This window comes from Macrobrachium nipponense, chromosome 21, assembly GCF_015104395.2.
Source record: "Macrobrachium nipponense isolate FS-2020 chromosome 21, ASM1510439v2, whole genome shotgun sequence".
In the NCBI taxonomy this organism is placed as follows: domain Eukaryota; kingdom Metazoa; phylum Arthropoda; class Malacostraca; order Decapoda; family Palaemonidae; genus Macrobrachium; species Macrobrachium nipponense.
Window position 1 is genome coordinate 615,626 of NC_087212.1, and position 24,481 is coordinate 640,106.

Here is a 24,481-nt window from a genome sequence, read left to right on the forward strand (position 1 = left end):
ATAACCCGTTAACCACAGTGAATAGTGAGTTTTGTTAAAGAACTGAAATGTATCTTGAGGGGGAGGGATGAGCTAATTAAGCAATTTACTGTCAAGTGTGCCAGTTACCATATATGTATGGCTTGGTTAAGACCCATAAGCCAAACAATCCTATTAGGCCTATTATAAGTTCAGTAAGTTCTGTGTCTTATAAATTGTCAAAGTGGCTAGTCCAAGTTCTTACGCCGGTTGTTGGTACAATATCAAAATGTAATATTAAGAATAATGTTGATTTTGTAGACAAACTTAGCAATATTAATGCAACTTTTGAGTTTAAAATTGTCAGTTTCGATGTTGTATCAGTTATTTACTAAAGTTCCAGTGGACGATTTGTTAAATTTTTATCAGAGGAATTGCCTAAATATAACTTGCCGTTACCTTCGAATGTAATAGTTGACTTAATTAGGCTTTGCATTAAGGATTGTAAATTTACATTTAATGGAAAATATTTTTTACAAAAATTTGGTATGCCAATGGGGAATCCACTTTCTCCGGTGCTTAGTAATCTTTTACATGGAGTTTTTTGAGGTCAGACTGTTACCTAGTATTTTACCGATTGGTACTGTATGGTATCGTTATGTGGATGATATTTTTGTGTATGGCCTGTAAATGCAAACATTGGAGAATTTTTAGATAACTGAATGATCTGGTTCCCTCAATTAAATTTACAGTGGAGGAAGAAAGAGAGTCAATGTTACATTTTTAGATGTGCAAGTTTACAGACAAATCCGTAGTTTTAAATTCAATGTATATCGCAAGCCCACTAATATATGTTCGTATGTTCATTATTACTCTGAGCATCATAGTAAAGTAAAATTATCTATTTTTTCTTCGATGTTTTTGAGGGCCTTAAGAATATGCAGTTCTGAGTTTTTAGATGAAGAGATAGGAAAAATATGTGACATAGGTGTAAAACTTCAATATCCGATGTTTTTTATAGACAAGGCATTAAAAATGGCCAAGGGTACTTTTATTCAAATAGGTTAGAGAACCTTTTTCATGCCATAATATGTTAGTTTTACCATACCACAAGAATTTTTATGATTTGCCTAATGGTACTTCGATTTTTTAATGTAAAATTAGTTTTTAAAAGCTCAAATACGGTTTGTAATATACTGATAAAGAATCCCCATTTTCATCTACCTGCTGCCTTTATACAATTCCTTGTCAGGGGTGTGATAAGAAATATATCGGCCAAACTGGGAAAGATTTGTCTACAAGATTAAATCAACATAAATATTCAGTTAGAACAGGACAGACTTCTAGTGCCCTTTTTATTCACCTTAGTAATGTTAACCATGCGATTGATTGGACAGAGGCAAAAGAGATTTTATTTTGTAATGATTATATTAGTAGGAATATAATTGAATCTTGCTTTTATAAAGACTTATTCTGGAAAACTTTTTTAAATTTGAGCCCTGGTATGTACAAATTAGACAGTCTTATCATAGATAAAAATAGTGAAGAGTTTTAACATTATTCTTTAATTTAGTGTATTTGTCAAGTTCCTTCTTATGTATTTCTTGTGAGTTTTAACATTATCCTTAAAGTTTTTGTACTAGTCAAAAAAAATTTTTTTAAATTTATTTATTTATTTATTTATTTATTTTTTTTTTATGTATTTCATATTGACAATATTGTTTCAATCAGTTATCTTTGTTTATTGGTTGTGTTTTAAGTATGTTGTTAGTGCCCGTTATTTATGTTATATTCATAATTGTGAGTTCAGTTGTTTTATAAAAAAACTGGTTGGCATAGTCAGTGTTTTTCTCTTCTTTAAGTAATGGGTCATGGGCAATTACTTTTTTTCTTTTTTTTTCTTTTGACTGTTGGGGTGTTAAGCGGTTGGGTAATCTGGACGAATGCTGTTTCTGTTTGTAATGGCCTTATTGTACATACATATATAATTCTTTTTCCACTTTGCTTTTGTGAGAGCTTTCTTGCTCAATAGTTTTTTACGTTTTGTATTACTTTGTGCCCCGAAGATGTGGTAAAATACACGAAAGTACTTGGCACTCTGTCTTTTCATTTTTTAAAAATTTTCCCTGTGGCTTTTTGCTGATATACACATACACACATACAAACACACACACACACACACACACACACACACACACACACACATATATATATATATATATATATATATATATATATATATATATATATACATACATCACACCCCAATCTATTTTCAACAAACGAGTATGACCCACCTCATACATTCTCTCAGCTATCACTTGCAATTGCATTGGACCAAACCAGTAATGACGGTATCTCATTGCAAAATAGTCACGTATAATTACCCATGGGTGGGATGAAGAGGGGGCGGAGGGATTAATTAACTCATTCCTACGGTAATCCCTAAATACCTTCATTACTGGCGTACCAGGATTTTAACCTGCCTAGTAGGTAGGTTATCGGCAAGCAAATCCTTTGTAACAAGTACTGGTTGGTTTGATTACAGTTTATGACATTGGCTGGTATATAATTCTGAAAGAATTGATGGATACTGAATTATGGATTAAAGGTCGGCAGTAATAATAATAATACTAATACTATAATATTTATGATATATATGATATCTATAATACTTGTTATTATCAATCAAATGAAGTGTATATAATAATAATAATATTAATAATAATAATAATAATAAATTACTGCTATTTTCAATAAACTCTGAATAACTGGAAAAAGCTAAAAACTGCCTACAAATTATTCAATAGTATAATAATAATAATAATAATAATAATAATAATAATAATAATAATAATAATAATAATAATAATAATAGCATTTGATCAATCAATCAGTATTCAATTTCATTGGCCAATGAGCTCTGAGAGAGAGAGAGAGAGAGAGAGAGAGAGAGAGAGAGAGAGAGAGAGCCCAGGTTAACGGAAACCACTAATTAGCCAAGCACCATCGCCTCATCCAGCCCCGGCAGCGATTAGTCTTTGGTCTAATCGACTGAATTAAACCCAGGTATTATACCATTAACTGCTTTCCAAAGGAAAAGTTAAATCTTTATGCAAATAAGATTCATCAAAAAGGAAAAAAGAAATCACTTAAAAATTTGGAAAAGTTTTGAATCGGTGACAGAGTGAATTCATTAGGTATTAATTCCGATCAGAAGGCTTCCTAATATAGTAGTATTATATATTTTGATAATTTACCTACATTTTTATTCAATTATTTATTTGTTCGTTTATCTTTCTGTATTTCCCAATTCCTTCTGTTACGTCTTTCGAATGAACAGCTTGATATTCTTTGGAAGCTTGAATGTCAAGTTCATTGGCCCCTGTGGTGGGCTTGTTCTGTATGAACAGGGTTCATCCTCTGTATAATAATAATAATAATAATAATAATAAAATAATAATAATCATAATAATAATAATAATAATACACAATACACAAAGCACTACACGCAAGAGCAAATACGGACAGACTATACATAACACGAAAGGAAGGAGGGAGAGGACTACTAAGTATAGAGGACTGCGTCAACATCGAGAACAGAGCACTGGGGCAATATCTGAAAACCAGTGAAGACGAGTGGCTAAAGAGTGCATGGGAAGAAGGACTAATAAAAGTAGACGAAGACCCACAAAATATACAGAGACAGGAGAAATGACAGACAGAACACGAGGACTGGCACAACAAACCAATGCACGGACAATACATGAGACAGACTAAAGAACTAGCCAGCGATGACACATGCAATGGCTACAGAGGGGAGAGCTAAAGAAGGAAACTGAAGGAATGAATAACAGCGGAGACCAAGATCAGGCCCTACGAACCAGATATGTTCAAAGAACGATAGATGGACATAACATCTCTTCCATATGTAGGAAGTGCAATACGAAAAATGAAACCATAAACCACATAGCAAGCGAATGCCCGGCACTTGCACAGAACCAGTACAAAAACCAAAAAGGCAATGATTCCATTGGGCAAAAGCCCTCCACTGTAGCCTGTGCAAGAAACATCAGCTACCTTGCAGTAATAAGTGGTACGAGCACCAACCTGAGGGAGTGATAGAAAACGATCACGCAAAGATCCTCTGGGACTATGGTATCAGGACGGATAGGGTGATACGTGCAAACAGACCAGACGTGACGTTGATTGACAAAGTCAAGAAGAAAGTATCACTCTTTGATGTCGCAATACCATGGGACACCAGAGTTGAAGACAAAGAGAGGGAAAAATGGATAAGTATCAAGATCTGAAAATAGAAATAAGAAGGATGTGGGATATGCCATGGAAATCGTACCCTAAATCTAGGAGCACTAGGCACGAATCCCAAGATCCCTGAACAAGGAATTTAGAAAAACTAGACGCTGAAGTAGCTCCGGGCCTCAGGCTAGAAGAGTGATGATCCTAGAAACGGCACACATAGTAAGAAAAAGTTGGGATGGAACTTCCTAAGAGGAGGCAGGATGCAACCCGGAACCCCACCCCACACATAAACTATCACCCAGTCGAAATTGGTAGGACTGTGATAGAGCAAAAAAAAAAAAAAAAAAAAAAAAAAGAAAAAAAAAAAAAAAAAAAAAATAATAATAATAATGATATATTTGGAAGATTGAATACCAAGTCAATGGCCCGTTCTTGATCCATATGAACAGGGTTCATCTTCCGTATAATAATAATAATAATAATAATAATAAGAAATAATAATAATAATAATAAATAATAACCATTTGAGGGCTTGCTCCATATGAACAGGGTTTCATCTTCTGTATAGTAACTACTACTACTACTAATAATAATAAGCACTGTAATCGACAGACTGGTCTCGTCTAAATAATTAACCAGGGTACACTAGAGAGAACATTGAGATAATTAATTATCATAAAATGTCATAAATACAATTAAACAAATAATTCACCTACTTATTCATCTCTCTGTACCTGACCTTCTCTGCTCAACCAAGGACTTACCTGAAAAAAAAAAATATATATATTAGATTTAGCTCAACAGACGACATAAACAAATTGTTAATGCAATATAAAACGAGAAACATCAATAGATAAAATGAAGAAAGATGTGGCTGAAAAGGTATATATATATATATATATATATATATATATATATATATATATATATATATATATATATATATATATATATACACATATATAAATATATATATATATATATATATATACATATATATATATATATATATATATATATATATATATATATATATATATATATATATATATATATATATATATACACATGCATACGGTAAGCAACGCCAGTAAATTACTTCAATCACTCAACAGTGAACCGGATTACAGGAAGAGATCTGTTTCAATCTATCACAGACATCCTCCGCTAATGTCTCGGCTATTCTGCAGAGAGAGAGAGAGAGAGTGAGAGAGAGAGAGAGAGAGAGAGAGAGAGAGAGAGAGAGATAGAGAGAGTTAAAGAAGATAATGCGTTTAACAAGAGCGAATTCCTTTTAAATCCGCCTGACTTTCAAAGCGGCTGAAACAAAGGAAAGTCGAAACTGCTTTGTGAAACGATCTCGCTGTCTTCGTCAATTTGATCAGAGACGCAAAAGAGAGAAAAATATAATAATAAAATTGAAGTCTAATTAGATTAAGTAAAATTAAATACGAAAGACTACTTATATTTCTTTTGATTGAAAGGGGTTAATGCAAAGTTCTAATGCAAGGGATGATAATTGAAGTATTATTATTATTATTATCATTATTATTATTATTATTATTATTATTATTATTATTATCCAAGTGACAACTGTAGATCTATACACACACATATATGCATATATATATATATATATATATATATATATATATATATATATATATATATATATATATATATATATAATCATACATATATCCCAAAGACGAATTAAACCAGAATTCCTTACATATCCCCACGACAAAAGTCATACAGAAAGAAAATAACACCACCATCATCAGCATCGCCTTGAAGGTTAAGAGAAAAAAGAAAAAAAATCATCCATCTTCTGAATCACTTGATCTGTTTACAAAAAAGAAAAAAAAAAACTTCAAAAGGAGACTGACTCCTGAGTCCACCACTCATGGCGGAAGTGAAGTGTCCCTCGCCAGTAATTGATTGACAAGTTCTGTCTAATTCGATATAAGTGAAAGTAAATAGTGAACGGAGCAAAGTGAGTGGTTCATATGAGGTATGAATATGGAGGGGCATCACGCTGTGTCAACTCGAACAAGGCGTGATCCGAACTCCAGCTTACTCGAGACGCGCATGCAAAATTTCCCCTTCACGCATAAGTTGTAAACATTATATTCCTAACTTTTAACGTAAATTCAAACGTGTGAAAATCTACGGTCAAATGGTGCGTTGTTTCATTAACGAAAATTAAAATAAATACGCTTTATTTCATAAGAAATAACTGTTCTGTACTGTTTACCTCGCACATTCTTTATTTTTTACATTTTCATTCTAATAAATAAATCATAAATATCCTATCCTAAAATTCCTGTATCTTTAACTCAACGCGAAACACCTTTTTCAGACCTTTTATGCCTCTTCCTTAAAACTTTCCTATCATACCCCCCAAAACAAGAACAAGAACTGTAAGAAGCAGCCAGAGTTAATTGAGGCCTAGAAGAAGATTCACAGGAAATTACATAAGCTGGGACGCCAGCTTTAACAACCATAATCAATCAATCAGGAGATAAAGTTCTTGTTGCTTTATGGCGGTCGTACAGATTTTGCAAAAACGTTCAATATGATAAAAGAATGTGATGATATATACTACTGTAGGAGGCAGTCAGTATACAATGAAGATAAGAAGAATTATTAGAGCAAATAAAATCAAAAGTCAGTATGCAGAAACGTTCAATATAATAATGGATAAAGATATTAAAAACTTTAGGGCAAGTGGCCACATTAAGACGAAGAGAAATGGGATATTCACAGAGAATGATGAAAAACTTTGGCTTGTAAAAACGCTCTATCTAATAAAGGAAAAACATATTAAACTTGTAGCAAGCAACGAGGATAAGTTGATTTTGCAAAGACATTTGAAAACACGTGTTATATACGTGTTGAAACCATTTCATTTTGCAAAAGTATAGCAGAACTGCATTCCATTTTAATAAAAATGGATGCCACGTGACGTCAATTACCATTTTCACTTTAAAGTGTCGAAAGTCATCTTTAAAACACTTAATTCTGAAACAACATCAGTACAGCAAGATTTTAAAGGATTTGAAAAAAACGAAGATCGAATTCCCCAAAAATATTCGTACCCTTGCAAAAACTTCCTTGAACGATTTCCTCCAATCGTAACAAACCAACACAAACGCAAACGAACAAAGTCAACGAACAAAAAACACAGTCACTGACGGGGTAAGATGGTCCTCCTCCTTGACAACATCGAATTCAGCTGGGAAAATGAGACATTTATCAAAAGAAAATGGGATGTTTTCCGGATTGAAGAAGAAGAAGTAAAAGAAGGTCTCTCAAAATAAGACAGCCCGTGGATTCTCTCACCTGTTCATTTTTAAAGGTTCAAAGTCATTAACCTGTTACAAGGAGTTACAAGGATTAGGATGTCTCAAAGACTTTTTAGTCCATCGAGGAGACATCGTGTGCTCACTTATCTCTAGGAACAGGTTTTACTGTGCATTCACAGTGTCCCATTGATTTTGTCTAGCTTTCTTTTAAACTCTTCCACACTGTTGCTGTTTACAACTTCTGGTGGCAGTTTATTCCACGTGTCACATATCTTGTATGTAAAGAAGTTCCCACAATGGGATGGGTTGTATCTCTTCAGTTCTAGTTTCCATCCATTATTTGTTGTCTGGTTTTCGTTTAATGTAAATAGGTTACTGTCTACTTTTGTTATGCCTTTCAGTATTTTAAATGTTTCTATTAGTTCTAATAATTGGATAAGGAATGGCTTAGGTTTTCACAGGATTTCGTTTAGAGATTCGTTACACTTACAAGACTGACATGTCATATATAGTTGTCGCGATGAAAAATATGAAATTGATCGATAAACAGAAATTATCTCATGGTAATTTATTTGGGTCCGTCGCTGTAGTTTCATGCAATAGTGGAGAACAACACCAAAAAACAATGGTTTCGTGTTTACGGGATACACAACACTAAAAATAATGTCTGGAAAGATCCAAAATGATTTTACAAATATTCATTTCTAAGGTCATGTAGGCTTAAATATTAAAAATCATTATAAAGCGCAACAATGAATATTACAAATCTCTCTCTCTCTCTCTCTCCTCTCCTCTCTCTCTCTCTCTCTCTCTCTCTATCTCTCTCTCTCTATATATATATATATATATATATATATATATATATATATATATCTATATCTATAATATATATATATATATATATATATTATATACACACATAAAATTATATATATACATATAAAAGCGTGTGCCGGCTGTAATACATCGCATGCATGTAATTTTCTATCATGCATATACGCGCGCGACAATCTCCTCCAAGCAGAACTTTATTCCTGAACGGTGTCAAATAAATTAATTACGTCATATTCGAGAGACGTTTAATTAACTCATTAGAGTGCATGATTATTAATTACCAGTGTGTCAGGTTCACATGGAACGACCGACATTTTGGGAGAGAGAGAGAGAGAGAGAGAGAGAGAGAGAGAGAGAGAGAGAGAGAGACTATCTCTATCTCTCTCTCTCTCTCTCTGACTTAAAGATTTATGCTGAAGATCATATATATGTCTCTCTCTCTCATATAACAAAAAACATACCAATGATTACTTATAAATAAATTAAAACCTAACCATTTAGAAATTAACGAGTGGTACACCGACGCACCACTTAATTCAAGCCTCTCTCTCTCTCTCTCTCTCTCTCTCTCTCTCTCTCGTAAAAGTTCCCCAAACACTAATGAGACCCGATTTCAACAGAATTAATCCTACAATTCATATCATGATGAATTTTTTTCTTCATTCAGGTGAATGTTTAAAGGGTTGGGGGAAAGATGGTGGGAGGAGCGGTAGGGGGGAGGGTTTAGGGATATTGAAAGGTAGGAAAAAGGGGTCAGGAGAGAGAGAGAGAGAGAGATGAGAGAGAGAGAGAGAGCGCAAATCTTTTGCAATAACAAGAACCTGATGAGGATGGAAAAATAAAACCCAAAGATACAAGATAGAAGATGATCTGAACCGAGAGAGAGAGAGAGAGAGAGAGCGCAAATCTTTTGCAATAACAAGAACCTATGAGATGGAAAATAAAACTCAAGATACAGGATAGAAGATGATCTGAACCGAGAGAGAGAGAGAGAGAGAGAGAGAGAGAGAGAGAGAGAGAGAGAGAGAGAGAAAATCTTATGCAAAAGGGTTATAACAGAGGTCGGCATCCACCCCTTCAACCCATCTGTTGAATCCAAACAGACGTATATCTGCTGGATTAGACCCCGGTTGAATGCACGCCAATATTGTGGGTATTTTCCGTTTAGCTGAGGCGAAGATAGAGAGATAGAGAGAGAGAGAGAGAGAGAGAGAGAGAGAGAGAGAGAGAGAGGCCTCTCACTGACCCTGAGAGAAAGTGAGCTTACCTAAATATATGATTTTCTTAACAACATCGCAAGTTGTTTATTTATGTCTTATCTTCACTTTCAATTCACTGGTTAGAGATAATAAATAACTAAAAGAGTATTTAACCTGGATGCAGAAAAAATCATCATACATTCTAAAGAAATAATCATACATTTCCATGCGTGTTTATATAATATATATATATATATAAATATATATATATATATATAAATATATATATATATATATATATATATATATATATATACATACATACATACATACATATACACACACATATATACATACTTATACATATATATATATATATATATATAATATATATATATATAATATATATAATATTACCTACATATTCTATATAGTAATATATATTTATTATATATATATATATATATATATATACGGAAACAAAAAGGAAAAAAAAATGACATCAAAAGTGACCATCATTATAAACACCACATTAAATGGTCGTGAAAAAATGTGAATTAAAAAAAAACTATTAATAATCAAAAGCCAAAAGCTAAAGTGGTGGATCTGCATGAAAACTATGATTGTTTAGAGAAGTCAAGGATTAGGTGGGGGGGGGGGGGGGCCTTCTAACAGCTAGTTTAACGCTAAAGAAAATAAAAAGTATTGACGCTAGAGGGCCGTGATTTGGTATGTGATGATTGGAGTGTAGTTAATCAACAAACCAATTTGCAGCTCTCTAGCATCAGTTGTTTATAAGACCTGAGACAAAGTGTGTTCAGACAGCTAATCTAATGTTGAATGGCGAGAGGAGGTAGATTGCCCAAACGTAAAAAATACATCCACATGCATAAATAACAAGGGCGCATCATTCCCCGAACCCATCCCGTAGCACAACAACTGCAAAACTATCTCTATAGCCATCGATAAAAAATAGAGCGATATTGTAATGGGGCCATCTCTTCCAATGACGCTACCAATACGATATATAAACATTTCCGTAAACGACCCCATCACACACACATATATATATCAAAATATATATATCAATGAAAGCTATTGTATAGATATATCTATAATATTTCATCGTACGTACCATCTCTTCTACTGATATGAGTTCCCATGATGGCGTCAGCAGTTTCCCAGTTCGTATTTTTGATTCATTCAAGTCTTTCATTCATAAATGTGCGAACAGTTAATTCAGGAGAGAGAGAGAGAGAGAGAGAGAGGAAAAGAGAGAGAGAGAGAGAGAGAGAGAGAGAGAGAGAGAAAATCATAATAAACTGCCTGCTTTCCTGCCTTTAACACTGCATCTTGGCTCTTCCTCAATCTAAAAGATAAATAATAGAGAGAGAGAGAGAGAGAGAGAGAGAGAATGAGAGATTCGAGACTGCAGAGAGAGAGAGAGAGAGAGAGACTTCTCACATTCTTCTTTTTCTTGTGATCTTCCTCGCACTCATAACCCTGGCTTTTCTCATTCCCTCTCCCTCTCCCGATTTCAGATTCCAGAATTGTCCCCAAAACTGGAATTCTGACCTACCTTTTTTCCACTCGAGTTCCCAACTCACCCTCTCTCTCTCTCTCTCTCTCTCTCTCTCTCTCTCTCTCGGCATCGACTTTGCAAACATGCCACACAAGGATTGTGGAATACAAATTAAAAATTAACTTGGTGCAACACGTTTAGGCCTCAGTATAAAGCTTTTGGCAATTGCAGTTGACCCTTGCTCTGAAGGGTGCTTATACGAACAATGAAATAATAATTGGGTGGCTGTGTTTATCTATATAATATAATATATATATTATATAAGTATATAATATAATATAATTATATATATATAATATATATTATAGATATAGTATAAATATAAATTCAAAAAAATTTCGGTCAATATGCTGAGTAATAAATAAACTTTTTATGAAACCAAATCACAAGACAATTTATTGAGAAACTCCGTAAAAAATACGTGCCAAGAATAATACTCACAAATGCAAAAGGTTGAACACTTCATCATAACCTCATTCTATCAGGCACTAATTATGAGAATTTACTTGCAAATGCTCTACAGCAGCGGGAGGGTCATGTTCGTTTGTTTTAACTGAAGAACCAACACAGTATTTATTGGCCGTGAAATATGTTATTTAGTTCATGATCCAAAGTTTGGGAACTATTGGTTTCTACTGGTGCGATTATAAAATTTATTTTACAGGAGGCCTCACTATTATTATTTATTATTATTATTATTATTATTATTATTATTATTATATTTATTATTATTATTATTATTATTTTATTATTTATACAGGAGATGAGAACTATTTTATGGAACAGCCCACGGTGATTATTATTATATTATTATATTATTATCATTATTTATTATTATTATTACTCATACAGGACACGCCCACAAGAACCACTGAGTTGAAACTCAAGCTTCTAATAAATATGGGTTTTCTAAAAAAAAAAGTAACAAGAGATGAGTTTTTAGAAAAAGAAAAAAATAATGTAACAAACTCGTGTATACATATTTATACAGAGAGAGAGAGAGAGAGAGAGAGAGAGAGAGAGAGAGATAGAGAGAGAGAGTAACAAGAGATTAGTTTTTAGAAAAAGAAAAAAAATAATGTAACAAACAAATCGTATCATGATTTATACAGAGAGAGAGAGAGAGAGAGAGAGATGAGAGAGAGAGAGACGAAGAAGAGTCACAACAGATAGTTTTTGAAAAAAGAAAAAAAAAATATGACAAACTCGATATGTATAGACATATAAACAAACACAGAGAGAGAGAGAGAGAGAGAGAGATGAGAGAGAGAGAGAGAGAGAGAGAGACTGGGCACACATTGAAGACCCTCAGTCCAACAACCTCTTACTCACCTGAAGAGCAACACACACACGGAAGATCTCAGGAGTTTCTCGAACTTATCCTTATCCACTTTCAGGACTCCCAATTTACCCTTGTCTTGGGATCCTGTGATTTTCTTCCTAGTCCTTTTCTGAAGGGACGAATGGAGGGACGACGTCCTTAGGAGTCTCTTTCCCTCCGGCGGACACGCCTCCTTCCTTCTCTTCAGGAGAAGGAGGTCTCTTCAAGCTGCTATTTTCTGACTCCGTCTTGGACAGGTATGGGACGTCCCGCCAGGTCTCGTCCGATGTTCCTCCTCCTCCTCCTTCGTCTAACCATTTCCGCCTGTTTCTCAAGTCCGTCACGTCTGCCGACAGTTCTCCTCCGGTCGTGCGTTCGTGCCGGCACGAGGTATGGTGCACGGTCGTGTACGGGTGCCAACTCCGTGGGGCCAAGGCGTGCGTTTTGGCAGGCATAGTTTTTTTTTGTTTTTTTATTTTTTTTACCCTCGACGTAGACGCAATTTAGGCAGATACGCAACTCATCTCTCGAAGGTTTTGGTCGAATACGCTCTCAATAAATACGCTCATACGCAAACAGCCATTTATGTATCGCGTATAGCATTAAGTATCATTTCCTTTCACAATAGAAAATGCATTTCTGTAGCGCTTTCTAATTCATGAGTCATTTTATTGCACTTATCACTTTCATTTAACTTTCACTAAAAAAATTCGCTTAAATGTTCACTTGCTGTTTTATTATTTATCATCCAACAATAACGTTTTTAATTATTAACTTCATTAAAAGATTGTTTGCCATCCCCTTCCTCCAAAAATGCCTAAGATTTATTTTTTGTCCCGATATGCACCAATCACTGAATTTACTGAATTTATTTATGTATATAAATTAACTGCTTGGATTTACCAACGCACTTCTAAATACATTTAACATAAATTTAAAATTAAATCTTCCTTTCCGTTTCATCTCATAAATATCTTTCTTGCAGAACAGAGAGCAATTTAATATAAAAAGGCTGCAAATAAAAAAAAAAATATATTGAAATGTACATTTAACGCTGCATGCAGTTGCTTTCATTTGACAAAAACAAACAAACAACAATTATTATTATTATTATTATTATTATTATTATTATTATTATTAATTATTATTATTATTATTATATTAATTCAGAAGACGAACCCTATTCACTCGAAACGAGCCCACCACAGGGGCCACCGACTTCAAGTTGAAGCTTCCAAAGAATATTATGATGTTCATTTGAAAGAAGCAACAGAAGGTAAAAGAAAATACGGAAAGAAAACACCATTTATTATAAAAGAAAAAAAATAATGACTAAATTAATTGTAAATTAGTGAAATATAAGACGAATTGTTTCAGGGTAGTAATGCATTGCGTCTCCGCTTGAGCTTCTGAATTTCCAACTGTTTGATGGAAACTATCACAGCTACTCAGGTAATACGCAAAACTGAAATTAAGAAAGGTTACAACATCAAACAGCTGTCGACGTCTGCCGTTACATTACTGCAACGTTTACAAAATGTTACAAAATAATTGTAGCGTTGCACAAGAATCACACTTCAAGACACCAAAGTGATATTGAAAGCAATGCAATTTTCGTTTCAATCTCCCTTCCACCAACTTGCAAGAAAACAACAGATGCGAGAGAAGAGAAGAGAGAGAGAGAGAGAGAGAGAGAGAGACCTCTTCCACTACTTGCTACCCCACCCCCCAACCCACCCACCCCTCCCTACCCATCACACGTTATTGGATGGAAATATCCCCAAGGCCCGCTACACCGGATGGACCTGGTAAAAACCCTTGGTAAAACTCCTTAGGGATCTCCCCTGAGACAATTCCTGGGGAAGAAACTGTAGTATATCAGGAGTCCCCCTTCTCCCCTCCCCCCAACCCTACGCCCCATTCCCACCACGAACCCCGCCCCCCTTACCGATGGCGGACAAACCGGGTGTCTAATAGCTTCCTTTTGGCTAATTCTGATGGAACTGAGATATGGGTGCAGTATTTAATAGCCGTCCTACTTGTCCTTTTAAAATTAACTATTCATTCTAATTACTACTGATAGATTTACTTTATTAAAAATTACAAATCTAAAAATATATGAGGCACTGCGTATGTCACTGTATACATCAACAGGTACGTATGCAGTTGTGTTTACAGAAATATGAATGCATGTAGCTGTGTATACATAAAACATGAACGATATGTAGCTGTGCATACATAAACCCGAAAGTATGCAACTGTGCATATATAAATCATGGGCTTACACAACCATGAATATATGTAATTATGCATACATAAATTGTGCATACATTAACATAAACGTATGTAATTATGCATACATTAATATGAATGTTTGTAACTGTGCACTCATAAACACGAACGTATGTCATTGTGCATACATAAATATGAAGGTATGTGACTGTCCATACATAAATATGAACATATTATGTAATCATGCATATTTTAGTAAGAGCGTACGAAATTGTGCTTACATAATAATGTGTAATAATGCATACATAAATTGTGTATACATAAACATGAACGTAATGCAACTGTGCATACATCGGAAATGCGTATACGTATACAAGAATGTATACACATCACCAACACTTATCACATCTCCATCACTAGCAACGGATCCCCAACACCATCCCCTCCCTCAATCCCACTCCAAATGCACCCTCCCACCCACCAACCCACACCCCAACACACACACACGATACAAAAAACAACTCCACAGCAGCCAGACCTGCGGTCGACAAACACGATGCGGCAACACAGCGAAATTGCAACTTGAAACCGAAAAAATGCAGCTTTCACTGATTGCTAAAAAATAAAGAGAGAGAGAAAAAAACATAAACCGCGACAAAATGGCAACTCAAAGGGATAGTTTTTTTAAGGGTCAATGTTTTATTTTTTTAGTTTGTAACAAGTACCATTTGTTGAATTCATGCGCGGAATGTGGCGTTCTGAAAGTAGATATAGATGGAGATTGTGAGGTGGAATATTACTGATGATATGCTAAAAAAAATTATATATATGTGTGTGTGTGCTTATTTAGATAGAGCATCCAAAAGGTATGAAGAATTCGATGAGTTAAGAAGGTAACTGTGGTTATTACAATAAAATACATACCTGATAAAAAGTGATAAGTGTCTGTGTGCGTGTGTGTTGCGTGTGTGTGCGCGAGCATGCGCTTACAAAATACCAGTCCATTAGATAAAACCAAACAGGTAACATAACGCGTGTTTGCTTGGAAACACTTTCCCATGTTACTGCAACAACCACCAATGATTTTTTTTTTTTGTCAATTCCCCAACCGAAATCAGGTCAGCAGATGATGTACTTACAGCAATGACCCAACTTGACAAATGAGTCTGCGTTCTCTCTCTCTCTCTCTCTCTCTCTCTCTCTCTCTCTCTCACAACACATAACTAACCATAGCTTTCTTCCAGAGGAATTTACGAAGGTAAGAAAAAAATGGACAGCATTAATATAGCTCTCTCTCTCTCTCTCTCTCTCTCTCTCTCTCTCTCTCTAAACTAAGCATGGGTTTCCCTAATGCGTTTTCTGGGAAAAGAAAAAGTTGATAAAAAAAAAGTGTGTAAATGACCTCGAGTTCTTTTCAACTATCACATTATGCAGAGGTTTTTTAGCCGCCCCCCTCCTCTCCCCTCCCCCAAATCAATCCCCCCCTCCCTTAGAGAATCCCCTTTACCATTTTTTACCACCCATGATTTCCTCCCTCTATTTTCCCCTTCTCTATTTCCATTCCAGAACTTTTCCCCCTCAGAGGGAAATAGAGAAAGAGTCGAGGGGTTTCTTTGAGGTGGGGGAGGGGGTGCGTGTTGGACATACAAGGTTTGCAGAGAAGCTTGAATGAGCAGTGTGCGTGTCTCTCTCTCTCTCTCTCTCTCTCTCTCTCTCTCTCTCTCTCTCTCTCTCGTCTCTACTCTACCTTTTTTACCCGAGTTCTCTCTGTTTATTACAATAAAATGATATTTTTTTTTTCTCTCTCTCTCTCTCTCATCATCATATCAGTACTGTGAAAACTCCATTGAAAGCAAGGAAGAGAAAGTAAAATATATATATAAAATTTATATATATATATATATATATATATATTTTTTTTTTTTTTTTTTATATATAATATATATATCCTGAAAGTTCCCAAAAGAACGATGATTGGATAAACTTGGTTTACGGGAATGGAATAAATAAGAATAAATGAATAGGAATGGTGAGAAGGGAATGGATAATAAAAGGGAGGAGAAGAAAATAACAATAAATATAAATACATAACTAAGTTCCCGAAGGCGCCATTGTTGGATATATTTACGAAAATGGAACAAATAAGAAGGAATAAGTATGAATGGTGAGAGAGAAAAGTGATGAGGGGGAGGAGAATACAATAGATAAGTACATATACATAAATAAAATGCAATAAATACGAATGGTGAGAGGGGGAAAGGGATAACAAAGGACAGGAGAAAATAAAATAACAAACATAAATCAAATAAATATTGCAGTTGGACAAAATAAACATAAACGAATATTGAAATTAGGCAATGCCAGTTTGGGGGAAATTTATAAACATGGAAAGGATTAGGATAATGTTGCAGGCTTGATTAGAGCTGGGAAACGATAATAATTCTACAACGGAATGGACGATTAAACCCCCGAGAGGAATAATACATAGAAAACAAAATTAATATTGAATATATTTCAGTAAATACCAAGCCAGCGTCCAAATCCGAGATTAAGCACAGCTGTCGTGAATGGTTGGTGAAACTATCTGAACTGGGGGGTTTCAATTATTATTATTATTATTATTATTATTATTATTATTATTATTATTATTATTATTATTATTATATATTTATTTTATCTTATCATTTTTTTCACAGTCATCCTATTCAACTGGGTGATTTCTATAGTGTGGGGTTCCGTTTTGCATCCTGCCTCCTTAGGAGTCCATTCATCACTTTGCTCACCATGTGCGCGGTTTCTAGTAGCACACACTTGTTCACGAGTCCTGGTGCTACTTCGACATCTATGATTTTTCCAGGTTCCTTTTCAGGAATCTTGGGATCGTGCATTCTAGTGTTCCTATGATTTTGGGTACAACTTTCACTGGCATATCCCATATCCTTCTTATTTCTATTTTCAGGTCTTGATAAATGTCAATTTTTTTCTCTTTCTCATCTACTCTGGTGCACCATGGTATTGCGACATCAATGAGCGATACTTTATTATTATCATTATTATAACTCAGAAGATGAACCCTATTCATATGGAACAAGCCCACCAAAAGGGACAATGGTAAGAAATCCAAACTTCTAAAGAATATTATGTAGTTCATCTGAAAGAAGTTACAGAAGGTATTTGGAAATACAAATAAGAAGAGATCAGTTATTGGATAAAGAAAAATAAATCAATAAATAAAATATGAAATAACCCTTACTGATTAACATTTCACAAACTATAATGTAAAGAATACATTTCCATCATTAAAATAACATTTTTGAAAACACCTTGTAAATTAAGATTAATTCGATTTAGCCCGCCATACTGTTGTCATATACGTCATAATAGCATTGTTAAAACAGGAGAGAGAGAGAGAGAGCAATATACGCATAAGAACGAATGTGTTATAGAGGTACATGTCAAATATAAAACAAATGTAGCTCTTGATACAAGTACAATGAGAGAGAGAGAGAGAGAGAGAGAGAGAGAGAGAGAGAGAGAGAGAGAGAGAGAGCCTGAATGTATTTGCATTCACGCGTGAGGCAGCACGCTCCTGAGAATACATTTATTCAAAAACAGAAATTTATGGCAAGTTTACATACCACTATACAAACATTCATACATATACATACGTTCATACACATGCATACATAACAGGACTACCAAATTTGGGGGTTCTCTCGTTGCCAAGAGCGTCTGCAGTGTCGCTGCACTGGAGAACAAGATCTCCATAAAAAACTTGAAGTATTACGGGATAAAATTCATTGTTTCTGGAAAATAAAATACTCCACAATTGGGTATCTGTGGGGAATAGGATTCTCTTATAGAAGAAGAAGAAGAATAAGAAGAAGTAAGAGACAGAGAAGGAGGAACATTCGACACATAAATAACCATAAGAAAAGCCATAATGTAACGATTGAAAAACCAAGCCATATTACATCTTCCGGTAGTTAAACAAATAAAAAAATATCTCCTCTCCACGCGCCTATGTTATCTCTCCGTCCGCCCCCCCCCCCCCCACCCCCCCCCCCCCTCCCCCGCCCACGCCCTCCCCAAACCCCGTCTTGATCTCTCCTCCCCCACCCCACCCCAAAACCCCCCGGACCTACTTGGACCACGAAGAATGGGGGGGCGGGGGGGAATCCACTTGATAAAAAAAAAACAAAAAACTCGACCGATGAGGCCAGCTTGAATGAAAGATGGGGATTAAATGCGGGTTCATAGACCCCCAGAGAGAGAGAGAGAGAGAGAGAGAGAGAGAGAGACTTGTCTAAAACGAAATAGAAGTACTATATCGCCTACTTGCAGATTTGATTTACGAGAGGAGAGAGAGAGAGAGAGAGAGAGAGAGAGAGAGAGACTTGTCTGAAACGAAATAGGAACACTACATCGCCTACTTGGAGGTAATTTGGTTTCAAATCTGATAGAGAGAGAGAGAGAGAGAGAGAGATATCCGTTCTGTCAAAATAAACGCCATCATATCACGATTAATGCTGGCTGGACTCAGTTAGGTAAACGTCAGGCCAATGGGTTGAAACCATTCATCACAACTCTCTCTCTCTCTCTCTCTCTCTCTCTCTCTCTCTCTCTTGTAACACGACACTGGAAAAGCAGAAAGCAGCCGAGCAGGAGATATGCGGTTCCAGTGTCCTCGACATGAGAATGCTTTTAAAAGCACCAGTTCGGTGATACCACTAACTGACCATTGGCAAGACATTCAATGCTGTAAAGCATTCCGATGAGACTGTGTGTGTGTGTGTGTGTGTGTGTGAGAGAGAGAGAGAGAGAGAGAGAGAGAGAGAGAGAATACAATGCACAGTATCCAAGTATCATATTTGGCATAGAAAGGGAATGTAAATGTCTGTATTCACTTATATTCGACAGAGAGAGAGAGAGAGAGAGAGAGAGAGAATGCAATTCACTATATCTAACTATTATATACTGTATTTAGCAGATGGCACAGAGAGAGAGGAGAGAGAGAGAGTAAAATCCCAGCATCCATCTCTATCAATAACATCACTCAGAGAGAGAGAGAGAGAGAGAGAGAGAGAGAGAGTAGAGAGATATGCAATGAGATGATCGACTGAACTTTCATATCATAAACAAAACGATAGGTTTGAAAGATCCTGCTTTGTTAAATCCAATAAAACAGTACTACCAATTAAACAGAATATGTGAAATAAAAGGCTGAAATAAAAAAAAAAAAAAAATTTCCATATCCCAGGGAAAATAAAAAAGCAGAATCGACAGGCAATAATCACGCAATATTGCTAAGCAAATAACAGTGTCCGGACGCCTGAAAATATGTGAATTCAATCGCATAAAAACGTTATGAACGTTGGTTGCAATTGAAACGTTTCGCCATTGACTTTCTGCTGTGACTTGGATTATTTTCAGTAGGACAAAATAGTGAATGTTTGCAAAAGCTTCTTTATAATGAAAAGCTTTCGGATAACTAACTGCACACTTCCAAAAAACTCTCTCTCTCTCTCTCTCTCTCTCTCTCTCTCTCTCTCTCTCTCTCACAAAAGCACACTACCCGAGAAAGTATGAGGAAAATTTCGACACAAAAGAACAAGGAGAGAGCGACAGAAAAAAAAAGGGGACTCAACATTTCCGGATAAAATTAACCGAGTATTACTCGGATTCTTGGGTATTCGGCCTTTGTTACGAAGTTCCCCCCTCCCCACTCCCCGCCCCCTTCATGCGACGAGAGAAGTTTTAAACTCCGGGGGAAGTTTCTGCCCGTCCCGTCGGAGGAAAGCAGGAGGGAAGAAAGAGAGAGAGAAAGAGTAAAGAAAAAAAAAAAGAATTCCTTTGTGTAACTTTATACTGTAGATAATGAAAATGCGTCCGAAGGAGTTGAATGCGAGGCAAAAAAAATGTCTATAATCTTCGAGAGAAAATATGGATAAACGTGCGGTTGTAGACGTTTTCATCCAAATGCAAGAGAAATTATGTATAAAACGTTCGGTTGTAGACATTTGCATCCAAATTACAAAGAGGAGGGAAGAGTAATTGTGAATAGTATTCCTTTTACACAATCACAATAACTAATAATATTTCTTTTACACAATCACACTGACCAATTGTTACCACTGCCTTAAGGAACGCATCGCGAATATTGAAAGGAAATATTTTATTCAATGTTTTCGTATTTTTTTTGTGTATTTTTTTTAAGGCAGGTTTTATTAGTTTGAATATTTTATGAACGAAATTTGGGACGTTTTGAGTCTCTCTCTCTCCTCTCTCTCTCTCTCTCCCCCCCTCTCTCTCTCTCTCTCTCTCTCACTTCGAAACTATATATATATATATATATATATATATATATATATATATATATATATATATATATATATATATATATATATATATATATATATATATCTCATACACACACACTAATTTCCAAACTCTCTCTCTCTCTCTCTCTCTCTCTCTCTCTCTCTCTCTAACAACAACAACCTTCTTCTCTCGTTCCCAACGCAACGCCCTCAAGAAGAAGAAGAAGAAGAAGAAGAAGAAGGAGAAAAAAAGTATCTTCGTCAGTATCTTCTTCAAGTCCTCCGAAGTAAAAGTTTGCAAGAAGCTAATGTCTGTAACATGACGAGATATTAAGACGGCAAAATTCCGATACTTCGCCCAAATAGCGGATGAGTTTGTCGTCAAGAAATATGAGCGGTACGCAGGTTGACAAAAAGGTGGGTAGGATTTCGAAAAAAAATAAATAGATAAAAAAAAGTTAGGATAAAAAAAGAACATTTGAATATCTAACTCTTGACACGCGTCGAAGATTAATGAAGATGACTGCATTTTTTTAAAACCCATATGGTGAGATGAAAAATTTTTTTAAGTTATAAAAAAACAATTTAGAAAATATACATATAGTAAAATCGAAAATCGAAGGTTAAAAAAATCGAATATCTAACTCTTGACGCGAGTCGAAAATTAATGGAGGGTTGCGCTTTTTTTAAACCTACCATATAGTGAAATAATAAAAAAAACCTATGAACATATAAAAAAACTATTAAGAAAATACACGTATTGTTTAATCGAAAGGGGAAAAAATCAAGCCGAATATCTAACTCTTGACGCCAGTCGAAGATTAATGGAGATGACTGCGTTTTTTTTAAGCTTCCGAAACACTGAAAAAAATATAAAATATAAAAGAACTATTTATAAAATATACGTATAGTTCGATAGAGGGGCAATCAATCAAAATTCTAACTGACGCGGCTACAGATTTGATTCAGACTTCAAACGCGTTGCAACAAAGGTTGCAACCAGGTCAAAAACGGGAATCGAGGTCGAATTCCCGTTCGAGAATGGGATTCAGGAATGGAATCGAGGTCGATTTCCAGTTCAGAAATATGAATTCGAATTCCAGTTCAGAAATATCAATTCGACATAAAGTTCTAGAGTGCGAATCGAGGTCGAATTCCAGTTAAAATGGGAATCGAGGTCGAATTATAGTTCAGAAATGGGAATTCTACATATAGTTCTAAAGTTGGAATCGAAGTCGAATTCCAGTTAAAGTGAGAATCGAGGTAGAATTCCAGTTCAGAAATGGGAATTTGACATATAGTTCTAAAATGGGAATCGAAGTCGAATTCCAGTTCAGAATGAATTCGAAAATATGAATCGACATATAATTCTGAAGTGGGAATCCGAGGTCGAATTACAATTCAGAAATGGGAATTCGACATATAGTTCTTAAATGGGAATCGAGGTCTTTATATATATATATATATATATATATATAGTATATATATATATATATATATATAAGATATATAATATATATATATATATTATATACCTATTTTATATATATATGCTATATATATATATATATATATAATATATATATATATTATATATATATATATATATATATATATATATATATATATTATATATATATCCATTCACACGAAATTCGTAATTCTGTATCATTCGTAACTCCTGTCACCTGCGATACCAAATACCAGGCCTAAGGAGAAAAAACATTCCTCCGAAGATCACGTTTTCGAAGGTGAATCGTTTGAACGTTTGTTGTTCTGTTGCATCTGCCGCCGCCACCGCCGCCGCCCCTCCTGCTGCCGGAAACGCTGGCATTTCGGAAGAACCTTACCCCTTCCCCCCTCCTCCTCCCCCTTCCCCTTCACCTCTCCTAATCTCGGAAGGACCTCCCCCCTTTCCCTCTTCACCCTCCTAATCTCTGCCGGGACCCAATCCGGAAATTGGGAGAGGGGTAAGGGTTAGGGGAAGGGGACTTGGAGAGGAAGGGGAATTTGACGGGAGGGGGAAGGTGGGGAAAGGGGGGAAGGACCTGGCATTTCTCGGAAATCAAACCTTGATGTGTTGGCTAAGTTTGGGCAGGCTAATGGCTTCGCCCCAGCAGCTGTAGTTTAAGAGGGCAGAACCTCGAGTCGCTCCGGATTAAGAACCCCCCCCCCCCCCTCCACACACACAAAAAAATTAAAAAATAAATAAGTTACTACGATACGCTTTCCATCATGATGGGAACTGGTTCGAGTTGCGGGGTGGAGTGGAGGAGGAGGGAAGGGTGGACAGTAAAGGGGAGATGGTGAGGTCCTCCTAATATATATATATATATATAAATATCGAGAATCTAGCCACGCCCCCTTTTCCCAAATTTAATAGCCATCGCCTCAAAGAGATATTCCTTACCCTTGTGACGTCCCTGGGTCCTACCATTACCGGAAGCTCCCCACATCCCACTGTCCATTCCCCCCCAGACAGCTTCCCCCTACCCCTTCCCTCAATCAAAACCCTTCATCACCCCCTCCCCCACCCCCCTCCCCCCAAAAAGAAATCGCTGACGAGCGATTTTTCTCCCAGTCAATCCTTTTCCTCCCTATTCATTAACTGCTTTTAAAATCTCCAATCAAGATTGAATGCAGGAGAAACACCCCCCTCCAAAAACCAAACCAAACCCCCCCCACCCTCTCTCTACTAGTAAAACGCCCCCCCACCACCCCTTTTCTTGTCGTCCAATCACTAACCACCCCCAACCCCCCATCCACCAATTTCACTGAACCTCCCCCCTTCCGACCCTCTTTCAATCGATGAGGCTCTCTCTCTCTCTCTATCTCTCTCTCTCTCTCTCTCTCTCTCTCTCTCTGTGGCGTTCAATCGTCTACCCCCAATAACGTACAAATCTCACTTATCGGGAAGTAGGAAGTACACGGGTGGAAAGGGAACAGAAGAAGAACAGGAGGAGGGAAATGCACGGAAGGTAGATGTTGATAAAGATATAGAATAAAGGATAGAGACAATAAATGAGATAATAGATGAACGCGTCGTGACAGAAAGTACGATTCAAAAGTAGATTCAATGCGATGCATCGCATAAAAGGGAGAAAAAGAAAAGTACAGATTTCCTGTTCAATAATTTTTACTCATTTAATATTATATATAGATATATTAATTAATACACATACACACATAATATATATTATATCATATAATATATATATATATATTATATTATTGTTGTGTGTTGTGTTGTGTGGTGTGATATATTATATATATTTATTTATATATACTATATATATATATAATATATATATATATATATATATATATATATATATATATATATATATATATATATATATTATATCACAGATGGATACTATATTAGGGTTATAATATTATATGGATACAAAAAGACACTGAAAAGGGTGGAATTTAAAAAAAACTATTTAAACTGGTAAAATGGA

At 35.5% G+C, this 24,481-nt stretch overlaps 1 protein-coding gene across 1 annotated transcript in view; it reads left to right on the forward strand.

The window, feature by feature from the left end:
• The first annotated feature begins 24,476 nt into the window (after window positions 1-24,476).
• LOC135197639 (uncharacterized) overlaps window positions 24,477-24,481 on the forward strand; it is a 9,110-nt gene continuing 9,105 nt past the window's right edge. Inside the window, exon 1 of the mRNA XM_064224657.1 lies at window positions 24,477-24,481. This exon is cut by the window's right edge and continues 6 nt beyond it. Coding sequence (XP_064080727.1) covers window positions 24,477-24,481 — 5 coding nt within the window.